Source organism: Eublepharis macularius, chromosome 4 (genome assembly GCF_028583425.1).
Source record: "Eublepharis macularius isolate TG4126 chromosome 4, MPM_Emac_v1.0, whole genome shotgun sequence".
Taxonomy (NCBI): domain Eukaryota; kingdom Metazoa; phylum Chordata; class Lepidosauria; order Squamata; family Eublepharidae; genus Eublepharis; species Eublepharis macularius.
The window spans coordinates 89,838,419-89,865,920 of NC_072793.1; the positions used below are offsets into that span (position 1 = coordinate 89,838,419).

The 27,502-nt window shown below is 39.0% G+C and overlaps 1 protein-coding gene across 3 annotated transcripts in view; it reads right to left on the minus strand.

Moving 5' to 3' along the window:
- Positions 1-27,502, minus strand: part of EBF1 (EBF transcription factor 1) — a 501,457-nt gene that overhangs the window by 4,178 nt on the left and 469,777 nt on the right. For 2 of the 3 annotated variants that reach the window (XM_054977385.1, XM_054977384.1), the window contains exons 12-16: positions 23,374-23,439; positions 21,711-21,888; positions 18,834-19,013; positions 14,102-14,296; positions 13,730-13,798 (exon numbers count right to left, since the gene is read on the minus strand). In XM_054977385.1, coding sequence (XP_054833360.1) covers positions 13,731-13,798; positions 14,102-14,296; positions 18,834-19,013; positions 21,711-21,888; positions 23,374-23,439 — 687 coding nt within the window. In that variant the 3' untranslated portion in view covers position 13,730. The remainder of the gene's footprint in view (positions 1-13,729; positions 13,799-14,101; positions 14,297-18,833; positions 19,014-21,710; positions 21,889-23,373; positions 23,440-27,502) is intronic. The other variant, XM_054977386.1, reaches the window with a different exon arrangement.

The window sequence follows — 27,502 nt, forward strand, 5'->3', positions numbered from 1 at the left end:
CCAAATATAATTGCAACACACTTTGATCATCTAGAAAAGCCTTTGACTATAAGCAATTGTAACTTTTGGAGCTACCCATAAGCCTATTTTCTCTTGTGCTGTCCGAGCGGAATGCTTTGCATTAATTGAAACCCAAACTTAGGCCTGTCATGCTAAGGAGTGTTGAGCAGGCCTTCAGATATCATGCTGGCCTCTAATTCACCTCTCTGCCCAATAGGGTTGCCATTCCCCTGCTGGGGTTGGGGATCTCCCACTCCCACCCTCTATCTTCACTCACCTGGCCCTTGGAGAGGAAAGGCAGGGAAACAGGCCTCCCGGGTGTGCTCCTGGGGTGGCGTGATGACATCACTTCCTGGAAGTGACATCATCACTCAGGCCTGGGAGTGCATATGTGATTTGCATATGTGCAAAGAGGAAAATTAAGGTGAGTACCGAGTTCTCCCCCCCGCCCCAAAAGGGTAAGGGAACTTAGCAACCCTAGTGCCCAAGCCCTGGGAAAGCAGATCTTTTCTTAGGAAGGAGGGTGCAATAAGAGCTGACGGAGCAGTGCATCATTTGCTCAAACTGTCATCTCTCCTTGGAATGTTTGTTATAACTGACATTCTGTGAAGGAGAAAAAGTGGTGTCTGTAATCTTTTCGTCTGTCATAAAAAAACCTCCCCTATGTACCAAGGTTTAGATAAGCTATGGAGGCTAGGAGGACTGGTTTTAACTCTCTAAGAAGGAAGAGGAAATCCCTCCTTGATAAAAGGGGGTAAAAGGCTCTGCCATCTTTTGTATTGTGTGGTTCATCTGTGAGTGAGAAAGGTGGATGGTAGAGAAGGGCTTGTCTCTGCTCCATGACTCTCCAACACCCATCCTTCCTGAACAGATGTCCAGGTATGTTTTGTAACTCTCAAGGTTTAGTTAGACATCAGACCTCTTCTGTTATTTTCAAATTTAGCTGCTAGCTTAGTGTGCTATATCTTCCTACATGTTACATGCACTTGTATTTTATATTCTACTGTAATCCAATAAAGATGGTTAAGAACAAACTAGGAGTGTGCGATTAAGGTCTGGAAACCAGGTTAAAAAGGCAGATTTTTGCTGATCTGGCTGAATCTAAATTTTCTGGATCAAATTAGAGAATCCCGGATCCAACTGGGTATATCCATAAAACATGGCTTCAGGCTTTTAGCTGGTTGTTTCCCTGTCTTCTCCAGACTTTTTTTTCCAAGAGGAGATGGGGAGGAGGAAGGGGAAATGAGTGGCCAATCCATGCAGAAGCGCTCCTTATCTGCCAGGCTTGTTTGAGTGATACTGGCTCAGCTGGGCTAAGTTGTAACGTGTCCGTTGCTTAAGTTTGGCTTGGGTGTAATCTTCTGTTTTGACATGATTCTCCAGTTTGATGGTCTCCTTGCTTCACTTTGGTTCTGGGGGGATTCCATTCCCTTGCTTCAGTTTGGTTCCACTGGGCTTTCTCTGGGTTGAGCTTGCATTTGGGAGTGTGACTCTGGCTGGTGGCTGTCCTGCCCCTGTGTGTTTCTGTCTGAGAGCCTGCTTGAAAATTTTCCTGTAATAGGAAATAATGGGGGCAGCTTGTACAGGGAGCACTTCAGTTTCGTTCTGTTGTGCTTACTCTTGCATAAGAATTTGCCTTTATCCCTATAGCAAACAGTGGGGAGTGGCTGGGGGTACTTCCTTGAGGGACCCATAGAACTGGAACCTCAGGAGCAGGTTCCCTACATATTTGGTAAATTTGCTTGAAAAATGCCCCCCTCCAGCCTCCAGATAGTTTTCCTCATAGAGAATAAATCTGGGATTTTCTAATCTTGCTTAACTTTATTAGACAATCTTTAGCAGATTTCAGGAGTTCTGGAATTTTTTGGATCCCTGAAACCTGGATCTGGATTTCCAGGATGTTTTTAGTGCAAACTACTAGAACAAGCTAAGTCAAAGGTGTCTTCACCCACAGGCCTACTGCTCAGCTATCTGCTAGTACTTTGCACATATTTATAGGTTCACTAGTATCCAAATGGCTAGTGAGGGCTGTTACCTACTAATTTAATTTATTAAATTTCTTACTTGCCCTTCACAAGCCATTTGAGGGGCAGAAAGGCCATTTTTGGCCTTCTCTGCTGTGCGGGCAGCGAGGGAGGTCTCCACCACCCCAGCATCAAAGGAAAGTGGAGGGCTGAGGCTGGGGCTTGGGTGGGGGGGTGAGAGGCTGGGGCTTGGGTGGGTGGGGGCTAGGGGTTGGGCCGTTTAAAGGGCCCTGCCGCTTGCAAGTGGCAGGTCCCTTTAAACTATCAGCTGGCAGTCAGCGAGGGGGGGGGGAATCCCCCCTGCCTCCTGATAGTTTAAAGGGACCTGCTGCTTGCAAGTGGCAGGAAAAGTTTAAATGGCCATTTCCCCCAGGGAAATGGCCATTTAAACTGGCCCTTTAATATGAACCAAACGAACCAGTAGTCCAGTTTGTGGAAGTTCATGGAAACGAGCTTCCATGAACCCTGGTTCACGAACCCCAAACCGGGCTGGTCCGTGGGTTATTTTGGTTCATATTTAGGTTCATGCCCATCTCTAGTACTGACTGAGTCTTTGCTTGACAACTGGTGTCAAATGTCTGAAAGCAAACAAAGTGAAACCATACCCAGACAGATGGAAGTGATACTGGTTGGAAAAGCAGAAATCTTAAAGGACATTGTGCTTCTGACATTTGATGGAGTTCAGTTGACTCTGACTGACTCAGTAAGCTTAGGGGTTAGCCTAGACCCATAACTGCTGTTAGAGAAGTAAGTACATACAGCAGCAAAAAAGGCCTTCTCACAACTCAGACTAGCCTGGAAGATGGCCCCCTATATTGACACAGCCAATCTAGACACCTGGATTCATGGCATAGTAACATTGAGACTAGACTACTATAATGCACTCTACATAGGTCTCCCCTTAAAGTTAACTCAATTTCAGTTGGTGTAGAACGTTTACTCTCAGAAGCTAAATGGAGCAATATCACTCCCATTCTGCAGTCACTCCATTGGCTTCCCATCAGTTACCAGGCTCAGTTCATCACATTCAAAGTCCTTCATGACCATGGCCTTTCATATCTATGTAACTACTTCTCCCCCTATGTTCTGCCACGGAAGCTTTGCTCATCTAGACAGGGTCTTCTATGGATACTGTTCTGCAGCTGGGCAAAATCAACAGCTTTATCTGTGGTAGCCCTCAACTTATGGAATAGCCTGCCAGAGGTGGTCAGGAAAGTTCTTGCTCTCCTGGCTTTCCACAAACTATTCAAAACTAAATTATTCAGGAGGGCTTTCAATCCAAATTACAGGACTGTGTCATAAAATATAGCTCAGATATAGCTGTTGATTGTAGTGTACTTTTACTCAAACTGTTGTAATCCGCCTTGGATCTCAGTGAGAAAGATGGACTATTATTATCATTATCATTATTAACAACAACAGTAATAATAATTTGAATATTGTATCTATATATCTGTATAATAAGTACTACTATATAGTTTTAAAATCAACAACAAAACAACAGATGAAGTGTTGAAACACATCAAATATTTTCACATGATTACTGAGTCAACAATGATAACCCAAACATACAATGCAATGAACATAGAAGACAACTGTGACCCCTTTACACAACACCACCCATCACAAACCTCCCTTTACAGGTTGGGGGGCTTCACAGGCAGTTAAGAGCAGTCACGATATGCCACTTATCTAACCTCTTTTTATCAGGCAGAGAGCCCCTCTCCTCTTTCCAGAGGCTCCACCAGACAGGCAGCCTGTTCCCTCTATTGCCCAAGGCTACTGGGGAAAGGAAACTTAGTGTTTACTTTCCCTATATATGCTGCCAGTGCCACCATTTATTAATACTTGGCCCATTTGACATGACCAGAATAATTGAGATTTATGTGTGTATGTTTTATTTCCTCTCTACCAACAACTTTAGGCCAGCCAGGGTTGAAACAAAACAATGAATAATTTTTACTTACAAGATAGAACATTGGAGTGAATGATTTCGAAATATATATATTGTGGTTAAACAGGGAATGATGACTATGTAACAGAATAGGAGTTAACAACTAGCTATATCTCTGCTGCTTCACCTCAACAGTGTCCAAAACCCTTCTCTCCCTTCTAACTGTCTTCAAATGGACTCCAACTGTCACTGGTCCAGCATTCCACCAGCTCTCATTGGCTGGTTCTCAACAACAGATGAAGTGTTGAATCACACCAAATGTTTTCACATGATTACTGAGTCAACAGTGTTCATGACAACCCAAACACAATACAGTGAACAAGATAACATTTTCATATTTGTTGGAACCACAGAATCATCAAACTTCTGCTCGATAACACAGACAGCAGTGAATGAACATGCCCAATCATGTCCCACATTTGTTCAACTAGAAGCTGAAGTCTCAGGATTGTGTAGAGTCACCTACGAACTATGTCACATTTTGACTCAAGGATCCAAATTATAGTGCCTATGCCTCAAAATGCACCTTGATATCAGTGTAATGGGAATGACTTAGCTTACTCCATCTCCAGCCTACCCATAAGCACCCATATAGGAGGCCTAAATAAATGTTTTCAGAGAGAGTTCATCATTCTCCTGTCAGCTTAGGGTTGCCAGCCTCCATGTAGTAGTTGGAGATATCTTGGAATTACAACTAATCTCCAGGCTGTAGAGATCAATTAACCCGGAGAAAATGGCTACTTTGGGATGTGGACTCTATTGCATTATATTCTGCTGAGGTCCCTCCCCTCCACAAAATATCCAGGAATTTCACAACCTGGAACTGGCAACCCTATAGCTATATTAGTGAAATGTGTCACATAATTTATTGATATATTTTCAGGGACACAAAAATGAGTATCTATAACAATGCATTATATATAGTTGAGTGTCAGAAGTGAAACACTCCCTATGATGACATTAATTTCATTAAGGCAGCTTTATAAAATTTGCAGTTGTGTACACAGGAATCCTATGCCCCTACAAATAAATGCCATCCAAGAAAATGGTTTAAGAGACTTTCCACAAATAACATACAATCCTTGAGAACACAGGTCCTTGCTGCCGTCACCACTTCCTTTTTCAGAAAGGTGTAAGCAAAGAATCTATTGCATAATGAAACTTGTGATTTCTCTGATGTCAACTGAATGTAGGAACAATTATCACAATGAGGATGAGAAGCTGTCCCCAGAGAAAGGAGCTGTGTGATTCTCTGGATGAAATACTAATTGAACTCGTAATCAGGTGCAGAATGGGATGGAAGATTGAATATACCTGCAATTCAGGTGGGCCTGACTTGGACCACAAACCCATTAACATTATATGATATGCATCATTTCAGATACAATTTTTTTTAATCTCATGACTCATGGGATAATATTACAAAATGGTTGTAGCTGTGTTACAAATCTATACTGGGTCTAGACAAATTTGTGCCCTGGTCATAATAAGTGTGTCAAAACAAGCTTGGGTCATCAAAGGTATGCATTCTGGTGAGCAAACAAGAAAGAGAATATTACTTTATGTCAAGGAAGAAATGGTAAGGTAAATGAGAAGATTGTTGGCATGTAACATAGCTTTCCTCCAATTTAATTGGCTCTTCCACAAACTTCAACTTAAGTTGCAGGAAGGTTCCTTAAACTGGAGGAACATTTCAAACTTTGATCAGTATGGTAGTAGGATAGAGTCCATCCTCGGTGATCTTCCATGCTCTTTCCCATTTGAGAATACTGTCCTTTCTTATTCCTTATTGTTCAACTGTCAAGAAACTGGTGGTGAGTAAGTGCAAAAATAATCAAGATGCAGGAAGCTTCATAAATAGAGTTCCCAGTGATTTTTTTCCCTGTAAAAATCAGATGCACAGGGGCACAAATTCAATCTGCACCACAGCATGAGTGAAGGGTTTTTTAAAAAGCATTTTCGCCGTGCAGTTGTCTGACTTGATACAGCACCGAGGACAAGCATACATGACCTGGGTTTGTATCTTTATGTCTGCCCCATCAGGACAAACATAATGGTTTCTTGGTTGTTGTGGGTTTTCCGGGCTGTATTGCCGTGGTCTTGGCATTGTAGTTCCTGACGTTTCGCCAGCAGCTGTGGCTGGCATCTTCAGAGGTGTAGCACCAAAAGACAGAGATCTCTCACAACAACCATCGTTCTCTGGCCGTGAAAGCCTTCGACAATAATGGTTTCTTGTTGGAAAAATGGGTGGTGGAGCAAAACCTTCATCGCACTCATTCTGTGGTCCCAAACAGAATCTGGCCCACATATACTGATTATTACAGTATTAAAAAACCCACCAGGAACTCCCAGTATCATGGAACTCTCAGTATAGTTCTGCCCTAAAACATTTTTGCAGATTTTTTGTAATTGGCATTTATAAGAACTCCACAACAATTTTCTAAGCAAAGATTATTCTCCATGTTAGAAAAGTTTAATATTTCACTGGAGGTAAAAGCTAGAAATTGTGCCAGTGGAAGAGAAATGGCACAATATATAGCCCAGATACAGGTTTTTTAAAAGAGCACCGATCATTATTATTATTACCCCTGAAGAAGCCTAATACTTCAGAATTAAATTACAAGTCAAAAGGCAGAATGACATTCTGAATTTCTTCCTGCTTAAAAGGTTTCATATTTCCATTCTGCCAGGGCCTTATCATGGTACTTTTGTACTTTAAGTGCAGTGTGTAACAAGACCACCTAGGCTTTTTCCTGCTTCAATGTGCAATTGATTTTGAAAAAGAAAATATCACAGAGAATTTTTTCTCTAGTTATGATGAGAGCAAAACTTACAAAAGCTTTTTTTTGTTTTGTTTAAAAACCATGAATAAGGATTGTTTCTCTCTGTTATGTTCTAATGTGTTTGAAGAGCAAAAAAAAGAAAGCAAACATGTATTTTACATCTTTGCAGAACGACATGGTAAGAATATCGAGCATGGCTGTGGCTCTAGTGAAGAATCTGGTTGATCTCTTGTAGAAAACTGGATTTATAAATTGCTGTACATGGCAGAAATGGATAAAATGACAAGGAAACTTAAAGATCTTGACCTAGGACAATATATTGTTGATTGGGGGAAATTGAAACAATTTTTGGAAAAAAAGTGGGATGTAAAAGGAGAACTGTGGTAGTTTGAAATTTTTTTAAAAAAACAATGTTGCAATGAGAAGAGAGAAGGGATCTTACCATTTAGGGGGAATGTAATTATAATCTAAGCTAATATAATATTTAAGGGAATTTTACATTGAATATATGAGATAATGAGAAGGGGTAAATAGATATCTCAATGAGATATACTATATATGATATATAACATAAAATAACGGGTTAGTGGATCAGACTTTACATTATAACATATTATGTGGTTATGCTATATGGTGTTGTGTGCTGTGCTACATTGGTGGCATAGCATACAATATATATATAATATATTACTATAATATATACTATATTGATAGTGTATTTGATGGAGTATATGCATAAAAGAAAAGAAATAGAATAAGTTTAAAGTGATCCCTGCTATATATTATACTATATTGTTATGTTATATTGATATGAGATATACTATATTGATAGTATGTTTGATAGAGTTTATGTAAAAGAATAAGAATGTGCTTAGAGTAAGAGATATTATGATTCAAAGTTGGTAGGAAAATATAAATGAAATAGATTTAAGTAATAAGAAGGGTTAAGGGTTGGAAAGCTGTTGGAAGTCAATAGGGAGGGGGGAGGAAAAGGGTGGGGGACAGAGTAAGGGGAAAAATGGGATTATATGTGTTAAATTTGGAAAATTTTCTTCTGTTTTTCTACTCACCAATAAAATTTTATTTAAAAAAAATGAATCTGGTTGATCTCTAAGTTATATAAGCACCTCCCAATTGCGGTCTAAAGCGAAGTATCCAGAAGTCGTAGAAAGAAAAGGCAGGTATGACTTACAGAGAGTGTTTTTTTAAAGTAGTAACGTATACAGGGAGAGATACATTTCTGATCAGTCACTGCATGCCCTAGGTGATGGCAGATGACACAGTGCTGCAGGAGAAATCTCTTAATTCATCACTTGAAGTTCATCTGTGCCTTAAAAACACCTGCTTATGTTAGTTTTTCTCTCATTGAAGAAGAGTGAATTCCTAGCTATAGTTGGGAAGGAGGCTGAAGTCAGCGTGCTGTTTGAGCATTTCAGATTAAAATGTAGTGGTTAATCAGGAATCCCTGTAAGGAATATGTGACATCTGTCTCTTTATGTTTATGGATATTGCCACCTCTATGATGGCAGTGCATGATTGGTATACTTATCCATAAAAACACATATCTGAACTGCATATCACATGGCTATCATTATCTGCAATTGATCTCATATTCCCTATGGAAAAACACAAGTACAAATCTGAATCACTATTGTAAATTGCAAGAACAATAAATTCAGCTGTACACATCATTCAAACCCACATACAACAGTGTAGATGAGTGTAATGTTTGCATGTCCCATTTGGCCTATTTGTGCAAGAGTTTGTCCATTAAGTTAATGCTCTTGGGGGGGCAATAGTAATATACACAAATTTGCTGCTTGTAAGAGTCACTTCTGTAACACAGAGCAAGATTTGAGTTCAGTGGCACCTTAAAGACCAACAAGGTTTTCAGAGTATAAACTTTCAAGAGTCAAGCTTCCTTTGTCAGACAAACCTGGACATTTTGGTCTTGAAGGTGCTATTGGACTTAAATCTTGCCCTTCTACTGCAGGCCAACATGGCTACCCTCCTGAAACTATCTTCTTTGACACAGAAAATATTCATTTCACTTGGGGATCAGACAGTCATTCAATTTGTGACACCCCCAATCCCTATGCAAGGTGAATGGGAGCTGCTGCAATTTGATGACCTTTGCTTTTGGGCTGCTCTCCCTCCCTTCCTCCCTCAGGGGGGCAGAGTCTTTTTCCAGGGCTATTTTAGCCTTCCAGTCTGTCCTTAGCACCTACTGTTTTTTTCTTTTCAAGTCTAATAACAGCATGTAGAGGGGTGCATGTGTGTTGGTTTAGATATTGTACTATTTAGGAAGGGGAAGTTTAAACTGAGGGCAAATCCACATGCCCTCGGAGCATCCCAGCGTTGCGTTAAATGTTTGCTAAACACCTGGAAGTATAGCGTCTTTCTAGCGCGATTCAGAAATCGCACTAGAAAGATGCTATACTTCTGGGTGTTTAGCGAACATTTAGCGCAACGTCGGGACGTTCTGAGGGCGTGTGGATTCAGCCTGACTCTCCCTTCCCTGTATGGCCCCAATCATACAGGGAACTTCAATTTAATGTATTGTCGAAGGCTTTCATGGCCGGAGAACGATGGTTGTTGTGGGTTTTCCGGGCTGTATTGCCGTGGTCTTGGCATTGTAGTTCCTGACGTTTCGCCAGCAGCTGTGGCTGGCATCTTCAGAGGTGTAGCACCAAAAGACAGAGATCTCTCAGTGTCTCTGTCTTTTGGTGCTACACCTCTGAAGATGCCAGCCACACCTGCTGGCGAAACGTCAGGAACTACAATGCCAAGACCACGGCAATACAGCCCGGAAAACCCACAACAACCAACTTCAATTTACTTTTAAAAAATGCAGGGAAGATCTAATTGTGGATTTCCCAGGTCTTCTGGTGTTGCTGTTAAGCAATATCTTCCCACAGGCTTCGGTGTATTTGTTGCCTAAATATGTGGCTTGTATTTAACATCACATCCATGTTTAACAATATGTTTGACTGCCAGTCTACGACAGCTATGCATATGCTTTTGCTATTGATTCATGCTGTTAAGAAAAGAAAATCAGGCCCTCTTTAACCATTTTGAAATTTTTGACACCTCAGAATTCTTTCCAATTGAAACTGTGAGTAATGTACCATAAAAACGCCAGAGAAATCTGTGAGGTCTTTCGTTGCAAAGTCCTATGCACAGCTCCTATATTCATTCTACTGCATAAAATCCATTCTTGGTTGACTGTATCCTTTATGTTAAAAAAAATAAATCAATTACAGTTTAAGATTAAAACCCATTGACTATTTATATTTAGCTTGCTTTGGCTTTAGCTTGCTTTGGAGTGAGGGCAGCATTTATCTTTAGGCATTATCAGTGTCTTTTTGTTTATGAACAAGGGCTTTTCATTCTGCTTGTGAGCTTCTTCTTTCTTTTGCAGTAGCCAACCTGACTTCTCAGAGACCCATTGCATGGTCAAGAGAGTCTTTAGTACATTAAACACATAGGGGATAGGTGATCCTAAAGTTAATCTCACATGAAATAGATGAAGGCAATGGAAAACAAATTGCTGTTTATCACCAAATTCTGCGAGATATGCAGACAGACTGGAAAGGATTTTTAAAAAAGACCTCAGGTCAGTAACCCTCTCCATCTTTGGCACAGTTTGAGGCAGCTAGTGACTATGAGGACCCTTCTTTTGTTAAGTGAGCATGAAAATGTATATTCCTTTCAGTGCAATTAAAATGTGTAATGAGGATGGAGGAATAAAGACAGTAGGACAGCCACCAAGAAGACCAAACCCAACAGTGAAATGGAGGGATTTTGCTTTTATATTATACATCAGAGGTCCAGGTATTAAATAGATCTGAACAAGAGGAACAATTTTATAATACACACACATTCTATAAAAGGCTATTATGGTATTTGTCAGTGAAAGATAGGTATCCATGAATGTGAGGACACCAGAGGATTTTAATGAGATCTATGCTGATGAATTCAGTGTAGATATATGTGTCCCTAAAAAAATAAAATTGGGAAAATGAGGATGGACTCAAATGATTGTTTTAGATGATAATTGCTAGTAAAAGCCACCAGAAGCCCATTTTTGTGGTGTAGTAGCTAGCTGTTTGGATGTAAAAAATAGGCTGTGTGTGGTGTTCACCCATCTTAAGAACATGTTGCCCTTGGGCTGCATTTAATTCCATACTACTTTTGTCTTTCACTATTTTAAAACTATTTTTAAAATATTTCCTTTACTTCTCAGAACTGGGGACAAGGATCAGGATCTCCAAAAGACCATAATACTTCTTCTACAAGCCCAAGAGTGCTGAAAACCTTCCCATTATCTAGTACCTGTTTTAAAATAAAAGAGAACTTCACAAAATAAATAAAACTCCACTAGGAAAAAATAAATAAAACTCCACTAGGCTAAGGAAAGCTCCTTTGTAGGAGCCCACGCAGGACCGTATATTATGTTTTGTTTTAATTTTTTTGCTTGTAAACTATTATATTCATGAATTGAATAAAGAATTTGCTTCAATGTGCAAACAAATAAAGAAGAAGCCCTCAAACAAACACACTCAGTAGAAGGATATTCTTGAGTTAAGTTATTAATGTTATGAACTAGTTAGGTTTCCCTTTTACTAAAAAAAACCTGTCTACACAATTCACTGTTTTAAAAAGAGAAAGGGAAAAGGTTCGATAACATGGGGGAATGAGGGAGTATCAAGGCCATCATGCGAGACTTCTATCCAGACCAGTTATGGAAAAGTATGAACTTCTGAAGTACAAAGAAACTAGGAAATGGAATACTAAACAGTAACAAACAAGCCACAGAATGCAGATAAGGCCTAGCCATCTTACTGAATGATCTTCTGTGGCAGATCATGTAAAAAGAAAAAAAAAAAGATTCAGTATGAATGCATCATCTGAAAACATAACATAGGCTAATCATTAAGTGGTAACCTGCAATCTTATATATACTCATGACATGTCAGAGAATTCAGCAAAACAATTTCTCTCTCACATGCATACATGTATAGAGAGGAGCAGATAAAGCAAAATAACCTTCTTGTGGTTTGACCATGCCAGTTAATATCTCAGATGAATACCTAAATTCACTACAACTGACTTTTCCCATTTCCTAAATATCTTTTTAAAAATTTAACATTTTTTTTACTTTTAAAAAATCTTTCATAATTTTTCTGCAAAGCAAAAAAGAAAGACACCAAAAACAAAATAACCAATGGTGGCAACTCTGACTTCTATAAAAGGTTTCCAAATATTTAAAAATAAATAAATATCTAAAAATGCACAATTATCTTCTACATGTGATATGTTCAAATGCTGGTAAATTTATAAGAACCTCAATCCAATGAATTACAGGAAACTGGACTTTCATCTTTCCAGTTCTGTATTATAATCTCTTACTGACTGTAAGGACACACAGGATCCATTTCCATTGACTGTCGTTTAGGTTCCAGGAGACATGCAAATTAAGGGTGTGCAGGGACAGAAAGATTCGATTTTTTCACTTTGGAATTTCCGAAGTGGGAAAAAGAATCAGAAATAAGCAATTTCCGAAGCGGCAAGCCACTTTGGAAACCGCTTATTGTCCTGCTTTGGTATACTCCGTAAAGATTCATAGCACACCAAAAGTTCCCGTCCCACCGCTTATTTCACCTGATGGAAGGGTGAAATTTCACCACCTTATTTCATCACCTCACACCTTATTTCACCACCTTATTTCACCACCTCACAGTGGTGGTGGGGCTTCCTGTTCTTCAGCTGGCAGGCATGGGGGAGATCCCCCACGCCTGCCAGCTAAAGTTTAAAGGCCCCTTTCCCTGCTGCTTACAAGTGGCAGGAAAGGGCCCTTCCTGCACTTCAGCTGGCAAGCACGGGGGGATCCCCCTGCGCCTGCCAGCTAAAGTTTAAAGGGCCTTTCCCCTGCTGCTTGCAAGTGGCAAGGGCCCTTCCCGCACTTCAGCTGGCAGGCAGGGGGATCCTCCCACCTGCCAGCTGAAGTTTAAAGGGTTTGAAAGTGCCTTGAAGTGACCCAAATTGCTTCGGGAAGCTTTGATTCGGTATTTCTGAATCAGGCCCAATTCGGAAATCCCAAATCTTTACAAATTGGGTCCGAGTTGGTATTTATCCCAAATTGAAAACCCAAATCACATACCTCTAGTGCAAATTTAAAAATATCTATCTATATCTATCTGGTACTGCTCATACAGCTATCACCTTAAGCAGAAGTTAAAATGGGAATGTTATTTCACTGATATTTAATTATTGCCCCTATATATTTTGCCACAGAAAGAGTAAAGGAATCATTTATATCCGATAATAAGCACGTCACCTGAGCTCTGATATTAGGTAATTCCATATTTTTTAGTAGAGGGATAATTAAACTAGCCCTCAAATAATTAAATATGGGACACTCTATAATCATATAATCAAATGTTTCAACTTTGTCATATGGGCATCTGCATATTCTTATAGCGTATGGTACTTTCTTATTTTTACCCTCCAAAACCGCTGAGGGAAGAGCTCTTATTCTTGCCAGAGCAAAGTTTCTTCTAAGCTTTGGTACTGTCAAATGATAAAAATACTTCAGCAGTTGCATCAGGAGGGCAATACCTAAGAAAAGAGTTGAACATATCCTCCATTCCCTAACAGATGTACAAATAATATCCAATTTCCGATAAAGATATTTTCAAGGAGACACTGCATGTTTGCAAGATAAATTAGCATTCATGCAGTACATTAATCATGAGGAACTGATGTTAGAGAAGAAGAAAAGAGATCTTACATAGGAGCACAATATGTCATGTGGAATTTGCTATCACATGCTAACCAAACTTTGATATGGCCTGTTTTCTTTGATGGCCCCTGCCCCACAAACATTGCTGCTATTAGAAAAGAGTTTGCACATGTGGACATGACAAAGGAAAAGCAAAAAAGCAAGGGAATATTGACTGACGTACTTCAGGAGAAGGCCAGACCCTGGAGAGACCCTGCAGTGGAGTACTTGCTAGAGTCCACAAAAGACTGGTCTGATAAAAAACAACAACAAGGAATAAGAAAGGAAAGAAAGAGAAAGGCTAGTATTAGTAAGCAGCAATATCACTTGTTTTAAAGCAAACACTCAGACTGTGCTTTAAAGACCAAAAAAAATCTCAATTCAACAAGGACAGGCAATAAGGACAGGCATGTTTTCTAAGCAAGGGGATGAAAGCATCAGCAAAATTAGGGCAGTATTAGCCATCACACCATAGACCATCAAGGTCTATCCCTCTCATTGCAGTACACAAAAATACAAGGTGATATAAAATAACAACATGCTTCAATTGGCCTACCTTGCAGGCTATTCCCATTGGTGCTGGTACAGGTTGGGGGAGGGGATGTCTGCGGTCTAACAACAGGGGCAAAAGCACTCTTCTGCTTTACCGCTGAGACCATGTTGGCTGGTGAGAAGGAGAAGATTCCAGAGGAGCTGCTACAGTTAGAAGGGAGGCTAGTGGAGGAGGCCATTGTTGGGCTAGATGGCACGACTAGAGAAAAAAAAAAGAAAGAGACCTTCTTAACAAGATTTCAAATGGAAATGCTCAATGGTACTCAGTTCTGGGAGTAGCAACTTTTTGTTAGCAGATGCACTCAGAGGTTGGTGTTTCATTTTTGGCAGAACACTCCTAATATTACCTTTACAGTGTGAGAGCTGCTCAAATGTGGTTGTTCCCTCCACTGAAAAGGTAATGCTGGAAACTATGGGTCATGCGCATGAAGTCCATAATGGAGTCCTTCACATACCAATATTGCTGCAATTTATGGGAGCAGTGATAAAGGTGTGGGAAGGAATTACATTTCTAGGCCACTCTGATGTGACCTAGAACTTCTAACAGTGGCTCCTAGGGTGAAAAGGCTGGATCACAGCCCTGACTGGCCCTTCATCATCATCATCATCATGGCTTGTCAATCATGTCACAGTTCTTACTTGACCAGTAAGTGCTTCTTAAAAGTATTAGACACGAAGCTTTTGTGTGTAAATCACTTTTCTAAGGAAAAGGAAACTCTAGTTAAAAGTGAAAATGTGCATTTCACATCATACAGTTCTGCCATAAGACTCTTGTTTCCCTAAGCAGCTACACAGAACAATCTAAAATGTACCTGCAAGGATTCCTTTCAATGTTGCAAATTTCAAGATGTGAAAAATCCAAAAATTAATGCAGAGGAGTTAGCCGTGTTAGTCTGTAGTAGCAAAATCAAAAAGAGTCCAGTAGCACCTTTAAGACTAACCAACTTTATTGTAGCATAAGCTTTCGAGAATCATAGTTCTCTTTGTCAGAACTGTGATTCTCGAAAGCTTATGCTACAATAAATTTGGTTAGTCTTAAAGGTGCTACTGGACTCTTTTTGATTTTCCAAAAATTAATATTCTTGTATTTTCTGCAACATTGCAAAGAATTGTATTTCACTGTCAGTCCTAAGAAATGTTGGGCTAGCTCCTAAAGAACTGCCCTTATGCCCTTGAAAAGCCATTTGTGAAGGTCAGGAGATCTTTGGGAATGTTGTGGCATATGGGTCTGGAGCTGCAGCTAGAACTGGGAACTGGCAGAAATCTGTCTTCACTTGTCTGTCTCTTCCTTGAGCTGTTTTGTGACTTGTGCAAGACTTGGGAGGATGACTTCTGCAAATTTTCTGTTCTGTGCCCTCAGTGTCATATCCTATGACATTCCTAAGGGTTCCCTTGACCCTTAGTGCAGCTTTGGGGACATATAAGAGGCTTCTGTGGGAACAGGAAGGTAGCAAAAATCTCTTCCATGCACTTGTTCATTCGTCATTCTTGAAGATCCAACCCCATGCATTCAAACTGGGTTTGAAACCATATCTGAAATGTACGCCTCATTTTGGCAACTAAATTTTATTTTTTTACCCAACCAATTTTATATTATTTTCTCTGCTTCTTCTACAACTGAATTCTACATAGGTATATGCGTATGCTGGGATGGGGAGGTGAGGGAAGGTATACAGAGCATTTCATGAAATTCTTTGTTTTTGAAAATTAAAAAACTGGTTTTAAAATTATGAACCATAACTTTTTGTTTCTGTATAGTAATATTACATTATCCACTAAATGGCTTGACTAATGTTGTAATCCTACGGACACTCATTTGAGAGTAAAGTCTATTTAACCAAGTGGGACTTTCTGCTGAATAGGCATGTATAGTCAGGTTGGAAGGCTCGTCCCCCCCCCCCCCCGGCCCATTTTTACTGGCCATGACAAACAGAAAAATGTGTAGTTGTCTTCATTCTTTCAACTTTGTCTTCAAAAGTTCATGAAATTTCAAGTTCATGAGCTTTCTGAAGGGAAAAAATTTACAATGTAACAGCAACATATCAGTCCTTAAGCATGACAGAAAGGAAGAAAGGAGGAAAGAAGAATCCAGCAATAAAATCAATATGTGTTTAGCCTTTGATTCTGCTCTTACTGCCAGGCACCAGGACAATGGTGACAGACAGCAATCCACATGACCCTGATACTGCCTGCTTCCGCTTTTACTAATGTGGTTTAAAACGACAAATAATTCTAATTTTTAAGAAGTTTTATAAACTCTGGAAGATAACTTATTTAATTTTGAAAGACTGTTGTCTTGTACAAAGAGAATTCATGTCTTTAGCTGATGTGTTCATCTAGGTAGAGCATACTTTACTTAAAATAGTGTCAAATCCCTCAGGTTATTGCAGAATTATTGGCTTCAGTATAAAAAAAGAAGAGTCAACTGGCCAAACCTCATTTTCCCCATGTTGTGCTGTTTATGTTCAGGAGATGTTTATAGATAATTAAATGGAAGGGGAATCAAAATTCAAATCAGCTGGGCTTTAGATTATTATTTTATCAGCATTTCTGTAGATAAAAATCACCTCCTTGGAATCCTTGTGTGAGAAAGTGATATCATATTTATGAACATGGAGGAAATCAATTAATGGAAATTAAACTTTCAAAGTTTCACAGGCTGACAGATACAATCTTCGTCTATAGTCACTCAGTATCAGCAAGCACTTGTTAAGGCAGAGCAATCAAAGCACCTAAATTGAATTGCTACTATACAGCAATTAGTTTATTGATTTAATTAAGAATGCCACCTTTCTAATTCTCAGGTCATGATTGAAACATTTTCTGACTGGATATATTTCCCATTAATGAGACAACAAGAAACACCTTCCAAGGTGAATTATTATTATTCTTAATAATAATAACAACAGACATGACAAAAAACAATTTAAAAATAACTCTGTCCATGATTATGAAACTACGTATTTTTTAAAGTATGTTAACAAAAAGAATAAGGGCTTTGCTCAACCAAATCACAGTAAATTATCATTTCTAAAGAAGATAAACTTATAAAATTACCTCAGTATATTAGAAAGTTTAAAGATCATCCATTATTAATATGCTGCTAATAAAATGTAAATGTAAATCCTGGTGAATAACTTCTTATCTGCAACATTACAATCAGTTTGGTGTAGTGATTAAGAGTGCAGGACTCTAATCTGGAGAGCCGGGTTTGATTCCTCACTCCTCCACTTGAAGCCAGCTGGGTGACCTTGGGCTAGTCACAGTTCTCTGGAGCTCTCTCAGCCCCACCCACCTCACAGGGTGTTTTGTTGTGGGGATAATAATGACATACTTTGTAAACCGCTCTGAGTGGGCATTAAGTTGTCCTGAAGGGCGGTATATAAATCTAATGTTGTTGTTGTTGTTGTTACAATCATGGGGTCTTTTTATATGATTGAGGAGCATTAAGGTAATGGTCCTGTTTTAAAACATAAATGTGGCATCTTCTTTGTTCTGAAATCTGTGTTCTCTTACAATTAAAGACAAGCCTAATGGTTAGCCTTTTTACATTTTAGTACTGAGTCAATGTTTACCTATAAGTGAAGCTGAAGCTGAATTACCATCATAGGCCCCAGTCTAGAGATCATCAGACACCTACACATTGGAGGAACAAAGCCTGCTTAGATGAGGCACCAAGAAGTTGGTGTTTCATTACCGGCAGACAGCTCCTTTGACATTATTTGCCTGGTGTGAGAACTGCTCAAACATGGTTCCTCTTTCTATTGTAAAGGCAATCTAAGAAGTCTTAGGTCTCTTTGGTGGAGACCATAGCAGCACTGCCTCGGTTTCCAGGAACAGTGATATGTAGGAAGGAATCAAACTGTGGCCTCATCTGCTGTGATCCAGAATTTCTAACATTGCTATTGAGATTCAAAAAGAGTTCTGTTGCAATGTCTCACATGTTGTGAAGGCAATACTAGGGCACCAAAAGACCTTTCATCATCATGACTCATTAATCGTGTCTGTTTACACCTAAGTGCTCAATAAAGCTACAGATAAAACTAGAAGTTGGAAATAGAGTGAGCATGTGGAAGAGTTTTTGGTGCATCCCCTTTCCCATTGCTTCTATGCCCTTCCAAAAGCCACTCCCAAAGATCAGGAAACCTCTGGGAATGCCATGGCATGTGATGATGGAAATGGGAATTGGCAGAGTTTTCTCCTCCCTATATCTTACATGAGCTCTTCTGCAACTTGCACAAAATGTGGGAAAGTTATTTATGAAACAGTGTGTTGACAACCCAATATTCTGTAGCTGGGGTGGCAAATAGTCCCATCAAATTCCATAATCAGGTTTCAGATATCATCAAAGTTAACAACAACAACCAACTTAGCAAGGGGAACTTTATAGCATTTTTAAAGTACTTGTCCCCCAATTCCAAATGATATGTATGGAACATGTGATGCTGTAGTACTGTGGAAGCTAAACAATTCCTAGATGGAAGACCCTTGGAAGACCTATGAAGCAAACCCATGTAAGCAACTCTGACTTTTTCTAATCAGACACACAAAAATATATAAACAGTAACATCTAAAAACAGTAACATTATTAGTTCCATTAGAAACTAATAATAAAAATACACTGACGGTAAGGTTAATGCTTTTAAAGAAGTCTGTACCTTAGAGTCATTATGAAAGCTCAGCCCGTTCAGATAACAATTCACATGACCGTTGAAGCTAAAGTGCAGAGTACCTACTGGCATAGGGAGAATTGGCAGCAGATCCATTCAAGAAAGTTGGAGATCCACCTAAATTTGACATTCCAGCATTTCCATAGCCATTCATGCTTGTTGTGACGGAGTTGTAGTTTGTCTGCTGTGGGGTAGTGCTTGGCACGTAACCATGAGGCGATACACTGCTTGAGTTGCGAGTAAAACCTTTGATAGAAAGTGAAACAGGCAGAACAGCTGTTTTTCATGAGAGAGCTCCACCCAATTTCAAAACATCCTAAACCCTGATGCGAGGCTTCAGTAAATGTGTGTTTCTGGGGAAGATTAAGGGACTGGAGGTCACTTATTCTACAAAATTCCATTTACAAATAGTTTATGAAATGTCAAGAGCCTTTAAATAATTATGAGCATTTGGATCATATATTGGAAATGTTGCAAATAGTTATAAAACATTTTGATAAGACAACCTACTTGCCTGGTGGAATCTATCATAGAAAAATCTTGTTAACCATTAGCAATTTGTGACCACTGTATAGTATTAGGGTACTGAAAAATAAGAGTATTGCCTGTTAAAACTAGAGACTAGCTCAGAAATTACACCAAATGATTAGAGGCACTTCATTTTGTTCTAATTTTCAGAGTGCCTAGCTATAAAAAAGAGTAATAAATGTTAACAGAAACACACCTGGAGTTATCAGATCAAAAATATCTATAAAAACAAGGGTCACTGCTGTGTTTGTAGGTTTACTGTACAAAGGTGCTGTGGGAGATGTTATCTAAGCCATACATTTGTTATTAATGGAGAGATAGTAATCTAATAGAAATACAGGCTATTAAAATAAAGGTAATCTGGCACCTCCAGTTATCTATGGACAGGACTATCAACTGTAGAAAATTTAGGTTAGTCTGGTAGTGGTCTGAATACTGGAGTTTGTGACTAGACAAGGGAACGAATAAAAAAAAATTAACAAACCAGCAGTTCGTGGTTTAATGCTGACGACGAACCCGAACCAGTGAACCGCAACGCAACGAACATTTCCCGCTGATGAACTGGTTCGATGTTCATGCGCGTCAGAATGGCCCCCGTTGGACTTAGGGAGCCCATATTCCCAGGGAGTGTTTAGCAGGCTCTCCTCCAGCCAGCACCCAAGTTTAGTCAAGATTGCAATAGGGATCTTGGAGTTACACCCTCTCCAATCCAAGGCCCCCAGGAAACTCCCATTCAATACAATTAGAGCCACCAGTTGACGTTGGCCCAGTGTACAAGGGGTTGGCCGTCGGAACTGCCTATCAGGGTTTGCAGGGATGAGATTGGAGTCTCCATGGCTACAGAACACCCTCCTTCCCCCTCCCTCCCCCCAGGTGTCTTCTCCCACGTAACCAATTGTAACTAATTTGCAGCTCCATGGTCGGAAGGAAGACCTGCCGATCAAGGTAAGCTGGGCTTCAATTTGGGTTTCCAGGGTGACGGAAGGAGTGCATACAGAGTTCAGGCATTCCCCCAGCTCCGTTTCCAAGGGAATTGATTGATGGTGCCTGACTGTCTGGCTTCATGAACCGCAGGCGAACGTAATGAACCGGGCTTCCAACGAACCTCCATGGACCCTTCCATGGACCCTCACGAACCGCCGGTTTGTGAACAGACAATCAGGAGGTTCATGGGTTTTTTTGGTTCGTAATGCAGTTCCTGCCCATGTCTATTTGTGACATCACAAGACAATGTCTGTTTAAATATTTTTTATCTTGCTCTCATCACCACTACTGGTGCTCCAGGAGGTTCACAGACAGACACACACACACATAATTAAAATATCAATTAAAATAATCAACAAAATATGTATGTCTTTAGCAGGTGCTGGAAATTTCAAGGTCCTTGATTCTTTTCCTGATCATAGGTACTCCAGGGGTAGAGTAACAGAGACCCGTGTTATACAGCTCTCTATTTGTGAAATTGTGATTAAGCAGGTAAAATGTCAAAAATATTTTGGTATAGAAAAAGAAGAGCCCAAATGGGCTCAGAATGCCACTGCAGGGGGAGGAAGGGCTTCTGCTTCCCCGCAAAGGGCTCCTGCCTCCTCCCTCCCAAGGGGTTTCCCCATGCAAAAACAGATCAGAGGGAGTTATTTCCCCATTTGTGCTGATTCATGTGGAGTATTTGTGCACATGTAGCAGCAAAAATGGGGAAATAATTCCTCCCCCCCTACTGTGTTCATGCTGGAAAACAGCTTGAGGGGAAGCAGGAGCGCTTCCTCCTCACGTGGCTGAGTTCCAAGCCTGTTTGGTTTCTCTTTTTTTAAAGTAGCCATTCCCTATTGTGTGGCTTTTGGGCATTTGTTAAAACACAAATGTGTCATTTGCCATCTGTGTAAGGTAATTTACCAAGTAAGTTGCTCTCTGCTTCCTGACTAGGGTTCCAGGTACCCTCCCTGTGGGAGAGGGGCGGGGAATCTTACCTCCTTCTTGCCTTCTTTATTCTTTACTTCCAGTAACGTCACCACAGAGGTACAGGGGGCGTGCCTGCTTCACAGTAGGCCGATTTGGGCCTCAAATGGGCCCAATTCAGCCCATCTGGAGCCTGTATCAGCCTGTGGCAAAGCACCGGAGTGCTCTGTGGCAGTGCAATGATGTCAGTGACACTGTCGCACTGCCCCGAGAGCACACCTGGGAGGCCCACTCCCATGCCTTTCTCCCCCACCATCCAGGTAAGTGGAGGCTGGGGCGGAGGGTGAAAGCAGGGGATCCAGCATGCAATAAGTATGCTAGAAATATGTATACTGACCTCTTGTGTGTACAGTCTATTCAACCTTGAATTCTTTAGTTAAATTGTGACTAAAACCAAGCAAGCAAGCAGAAAAAAAACCTTTAAAATTCTCTGATTTTTGCCTGAAAAATATTTCTTCTTACCCTGATTGGTGGCCTGTGAGGCTTCTGAAACATTGACTGCTAGCTGCCCACTAAAGGAATTCACACCCATCATTCCTGCGTGGACTGATGTGTTGGCGAGTGCTGGGAGCTGGTTATGATTGCGAGGAACACTGTAGAGTGCTTCTGCTATATCAGCTGCTCTTTTTAGGATTATTTCCTGGGGGAAGAGTAAAGAGATCAGGGTGATTAAGGAAACAAAAAGAAATTCAGTGACCATTTAATTAGACTGCACCAACTTCATTCAATGTATCACCCTTATAACAATGGAACAAGACTAGATAGATTTGAGTCCAGAGTAAGTTAAAGATCAAGTGTGGAACCACACAGGAGATTGCTGTAAGATTGAATATGCATATTGTAATTCATGCGGTACATAAATTAACAACTATAATACAACAATCAGACATCATGATTATTTATTATTACATATGTGGGGAAAGAATAAGCTTTTCAGTTGTACTCCCAGTTTTTGAAGGACCAACACTGATGCACAGAAAGCCAAACACATGGAATTTTCTTAGACTAACCAACTATAAGGAAGAAAGCAAATGCCATCAGAAAAAAGCCTAGGAATGTGCTTTGACTATTCCAGGTTCCATCTCAGGAATTTCCAATTAATCTCAGGTCATAGGTATTGGAAAAGACTGCCTGATACTTTGAAGAGCCACTGACAATAAGAGATCACAGTACTGAGCACAATGGACCAATGTCATAAACCAGGTCTAAGCACTATATAAATATGTTCATTCTGGTCTACATAAATAGCAGCATATAAGGATGAATTCCCAAATCAAACATTTGAAGCACTGAGTTTAGCCATCCCTTTTTGCCCTCATTTTAACAGATAAAATGGCTGCCAGGACTTGTTTCCTCACCTAGCCTGGTGTGGAAAGGAATTCTAGGCCAAGGCCTTGTCTGTGATGGAGAACAGAGTGCTTCAGGCTTCCTATAGTAGACAGGACAAGTTCCCACTTTCTTAAGTATAAACTTTTATATGCTAGATTATATGAGGTAGGGAAGGCCACTTCCATGACAGCCTGTCAGTCTATGGAGTTTAAGTTACTCTGATTTCCTCTCCCACCCCTTGCAGCAAGGAATCCAAGGACTCTTGAGTCAAAGGTTATTTATTGAGAGAATATATTCAAAGTACAAGTGTCCATAGGTATCCAAAGGCTTGCTTGGATTCCTTGCTGCAAGGGGTGAGAGATGAAATCAGAGTAACTTGAACTCCATAGACTGACACAGCCTACTAATACTGAATCTCTTAAGAAGCATTTTGTAGGAGCTAGCACAACTTTAAAATCAGTTCAGTTCAACTTTAAAATAGAAAACAAACTGTTTCTAACATTTGTGAAGGATAAATATTTAAATCATATTGCAAGTATGTAAATGCATCTACAAAATACAAATGACTACAGCATAGATCACTATTCCCAGTTTCAATCTCCTTTTTAATTATATGTTTTTAAAACATAATACCGTAGTATCTTTAGTGGATGCTTTTATATATACATATTGTGGCACTCTCATTTATTTGCCCTTCTAAACTTCTAAATTTTATTGGCGTTGCTACAGGCTACCCCTACATCTTAAATGTTAGCATACCCACTCCTTAGAACTGTGTAATAAAGAAAGGAAGTACCTGGTTGTTATGCGGCATACCATAGAGTGCTTCCACCAGGTCAGCTGCCCGCTTGAGTATTACTTCCTGTCAGAAGAGAGAGAAAAAAGAGAGATGTTCCTAATCAGTTCAATAAACTGTATGTTGAAAAAAATCTTGTTGCATTTGTATACTGTGTTTTCAAATTTATTTCCTGTACACAAGAATACAGTCTTAAATAGCAACAGTACTTAGTGAACTCCGAATAGTGTTAAATGACCGTCCATCCAATTCAAACACAAGCTTAATAAAGTCAAAAGGTGAGACTTGTTTGTGCTGCAAAATAAAATCTGTCATTCAATTGTCTACCATCTACCAGCTCACAAGTTTATTGCAGAATAAAACCTGTGGTCATTTACTGGATTACTGCAATCAAGGTCTTTCAGTCCATGTTATGAATTTCTCCAATGTGTTCATTTGGTTCTTAATTTATATTAAAGAAGAGTGACCTTATCAGAGCAACTACATTTTTAAGTTATCTCTTCAATGCAGTTGATCTGATAACAATGTAATATCCTACATCTTTGGCTCATTTTCCTTTGTTACAAGTAAGTGACACAACCTGCATAAGTTGTGTCATAGTAGAAGGGGGGCATGTTTTGAAGACAAACACAAAAGAATGTGTGTTGAGAACAAATATGTGCGTTTAGAACAAATGTGTGTTTAGAACAAACAGAAAATTGTGCCTGAATTTTGGGCATAATCCTACCTTTCTCTACCTAATCATTTGTTTATTCCTTATGTGTTCTTCAATTCTTTTGTATTAGGAACACCTCACTTGCCCTGTTCTTCTAAGATATATCCCTATCTATTTTGAACTTTCACCTGTGAAACACTGTAAATATGTAAAAAGCTGAAGAACAAGGTAGAGTGGGTATTATAAAATATGCTGATAAGTTATAGACCATAAGAAAAACCCTTCATCTTATATACTGCTAATTTCCACTGGCTCAATAATAATTTCCTCAAGCAATGTATTTTATTTGATTAAGAACCACAAAGTTTCATACATATATATATTTCTGCAGGTGCCTTATAGAAAAAGATACATTTTCCAGTTGACTGCCAAATGAAGTTGAAAAGTTTAATGAGAAATGTTTCTTGCACTAGATAGATTTTCTAACCAAAAGTAGCAGTAATACTCAATTTTCATATACTATAGTCTCTGATCAAAAAATAGAGATATAATTGCATCCATTTTGCTGTCACCATAACCTCTTCAAAATCCTCGAACAACTCTTTAGATGACAAGCTTTTAGATGCATATTAGCATTTTTTTTCAATTTAAATTTCTCTACAATATATGATAAAATAGTTGTCATACTCCAGTAGCTACTTATGACATACTTTATGTCCCATATTTAAAAACGAGACAGGGAGTGTACCCCTATTTGGACTCCCAGTAAATATTTATCCTTTCTTAAAATGCTACACAGACTTCCCTTCAGAATGTACATTTCAATTATTTTTCATGCATATAGCCAGGTGTATTATATAATTGGTGGAATCTGAATCAATACATTTGAAACTGTTTCTGAAGAGATCACTAGCTACAGCCTTGGCCTTTCTGTACAGCTTGACCAAAGCATTAAATAATTAAAAAGTGTATGAACTGAATGCACATGAAACCCATACAGAATCAGGCAATGCTACTTTAGCCAAGGCACTTAGAATGTCAGTGGCTCTGTCTGCCTTGTAAAAAATTAAAATTCTAGCATAGGATAGAATAGCTGCTTGTCAGATTTTACTTTTCCAGTTCACAGTAAACTAAAACATCTTGTCCAGATAATATGACTTTGTCAATTAATAAAATGCATTGAGGCAATCAAAGTTAGGAATATTTGGATGTCAGAACTGAAATAATTTCAGTAACATAATAATTACTTTTTCTTTAAAAATAGAACTATCCCTTCTCCATTTTTTTCAAGTCTAAAGGCTGTGATTTACAGTCTGAAATTCACAACCCAAAGATTCTGGAGCAGTTTCATTCAATAGGAACTTTGCAGGATAAAATAGTTTGTGTAATTACACAGAAAATGCCTAATATTAAGAAATAAAAAGCTACTTAATCAGAAAACGTAGTAAGATTTTTAAAAGATTAAGAACCCTAATTATCCACAACATTTATTAAAATTTGCAAATAATCAATGCTTGGGATTTCTTTATTTTATAACAGTGCAGTGACCTATATAATGCATGCTTTCTTAAACAATGCTTCCACATAACTGCTATTTTTGTTTTGGTTGTATGACACTTTAAGGTTAAATAAGGCAGATGTTATACAACATCTCCTTTGTTTGATAATGCTAAGCTTTTACTTTAAAGATTATCATGACATCTATCTATATATATATATCTATATATATCTATATATATCTATATCTATATCTATATCTATCTATATATATATATATATGTATGTATGTATGTATGTATGTATGTATTAATATAATTTAAAACATTTTCAGATCCCCATTCAGTTCCTATAGCCACAAATAAAAACGGCACTTAAAAGTCTTCTATAAGTTACTGCAATAGACCTTGCAAGGTGCTTGAATTGCAGTGACCAGAAAATTGTTCTCACCTCCATGTCATTACGCTCCCAGTGAACCAGCCCCCGAGCGTGTTTGTGTTCGGGATCTAATATATTGCCTTTCAATCAGAGCTGAGAGCCACTGAACACATAGACAGAACATGACGAGCAGGTCAGGAAAGCAATAAAGATTTTACAGAGCTGTCCAAGGTGCTAAATTTACTCAATAATGGGTTTGGCACCATAGTGTTAACCTCTCATTTACTACCAGTTTGAGAGACTAAATTGAAGTAGCTGACTTCATTTACCTTGAAATGTATATTTTATGACATTATGTAAGTAGATTGAAAGGGCACTGCAGCTTTAACAATTTAAAGCTAAAGCATGTTTAAGATGAAGCCTGGCTATTTATTGTATATTGCACTTAAAGTATATGGAATATTAAAATGCACTGATTAAATTTGTAAATGGTATTATAAGAAGGATAGCTAATATAAAAAGATATATGTCTCTGAAAATTAAAGTGATACTGCAACAGCAACAGAAAGGATGCATAGAAAAGAGCACAAATGCACAGAAAGCCTTTCTGTGGTACAAAAAGCATTTCTTCAAAGCAGAAAACTGTTGAAGGATAACTGAATTAATACATGTTGGGGCCAATATTCTCCAAGGCATGTTAAGAACATGAAGAAACCGTAGCCCATGGTGCAAAAGCAGTCAAGAATTTTCATTGAAATATCTTGAGAGACAGGATGGTCTCAATGAGATGGTCTCAGTGAGATTCATGAAATACTTGCACATCATTTACCTTATTCTCAGTTAATGGGACTAACATCTTAATCCAACATATATTTATTCAAAAGTAAACCCCATGTGTCTCCAACAAAGCTTACACTCCTTGTAAATAGATTTAGATGAGTAGCAAGTAAAAATGTAAGATTCAGGTCCAGTAGCTCCTTAAAGACCAACCATATTTCCAGGGTATGAGCTTTCGAGAGTCAAAGCTCTCTTCTTCAGATACCTGAAGGAATCTAGTTGGTCTTTAAGTTGCTACTAGACCCGAATCCTATTCCCCTTGTAAGGGTACATAGGAAGAAGCCATCCAAAGAATCCTGTACACACCCCTTTTCATCTAGTGCATTTTGGATTAAAGTGATTTAGTAAAAAAATGATATTCATGAGCACACTTTGCCAATCTTTTTTCTTTCCAAGTCCAGTAACTAACCATGTGTGTGAATGTGAAGGGCTTTCAGTTTAAATTAGCTGAATTGTGCAAAAGTAGAAGAGTTAAATTTCTTCTTCCTCTCGGATGGTCCCCATCCACACTGTATCCCCATGTAGGTGCTCTTTCTTAAGTTTTAAAAAATGCTGGTAAGATCTGTCAGGGATCTTCTAGCATCTCATCAACTTATGCCATTAGACACTTTCACGACAGAAGCTGGCAAAAGCGGTGGAGTAGCAGCAGCAATAAAACTATCCCATGGTGGTACAATAATTTCTTTATGCCATTTTTGTCTAGTCATACAAATTTGCTGGTTATCTGAAGTACTTTTAAAAATCTACAAAACTGAGGAAGAT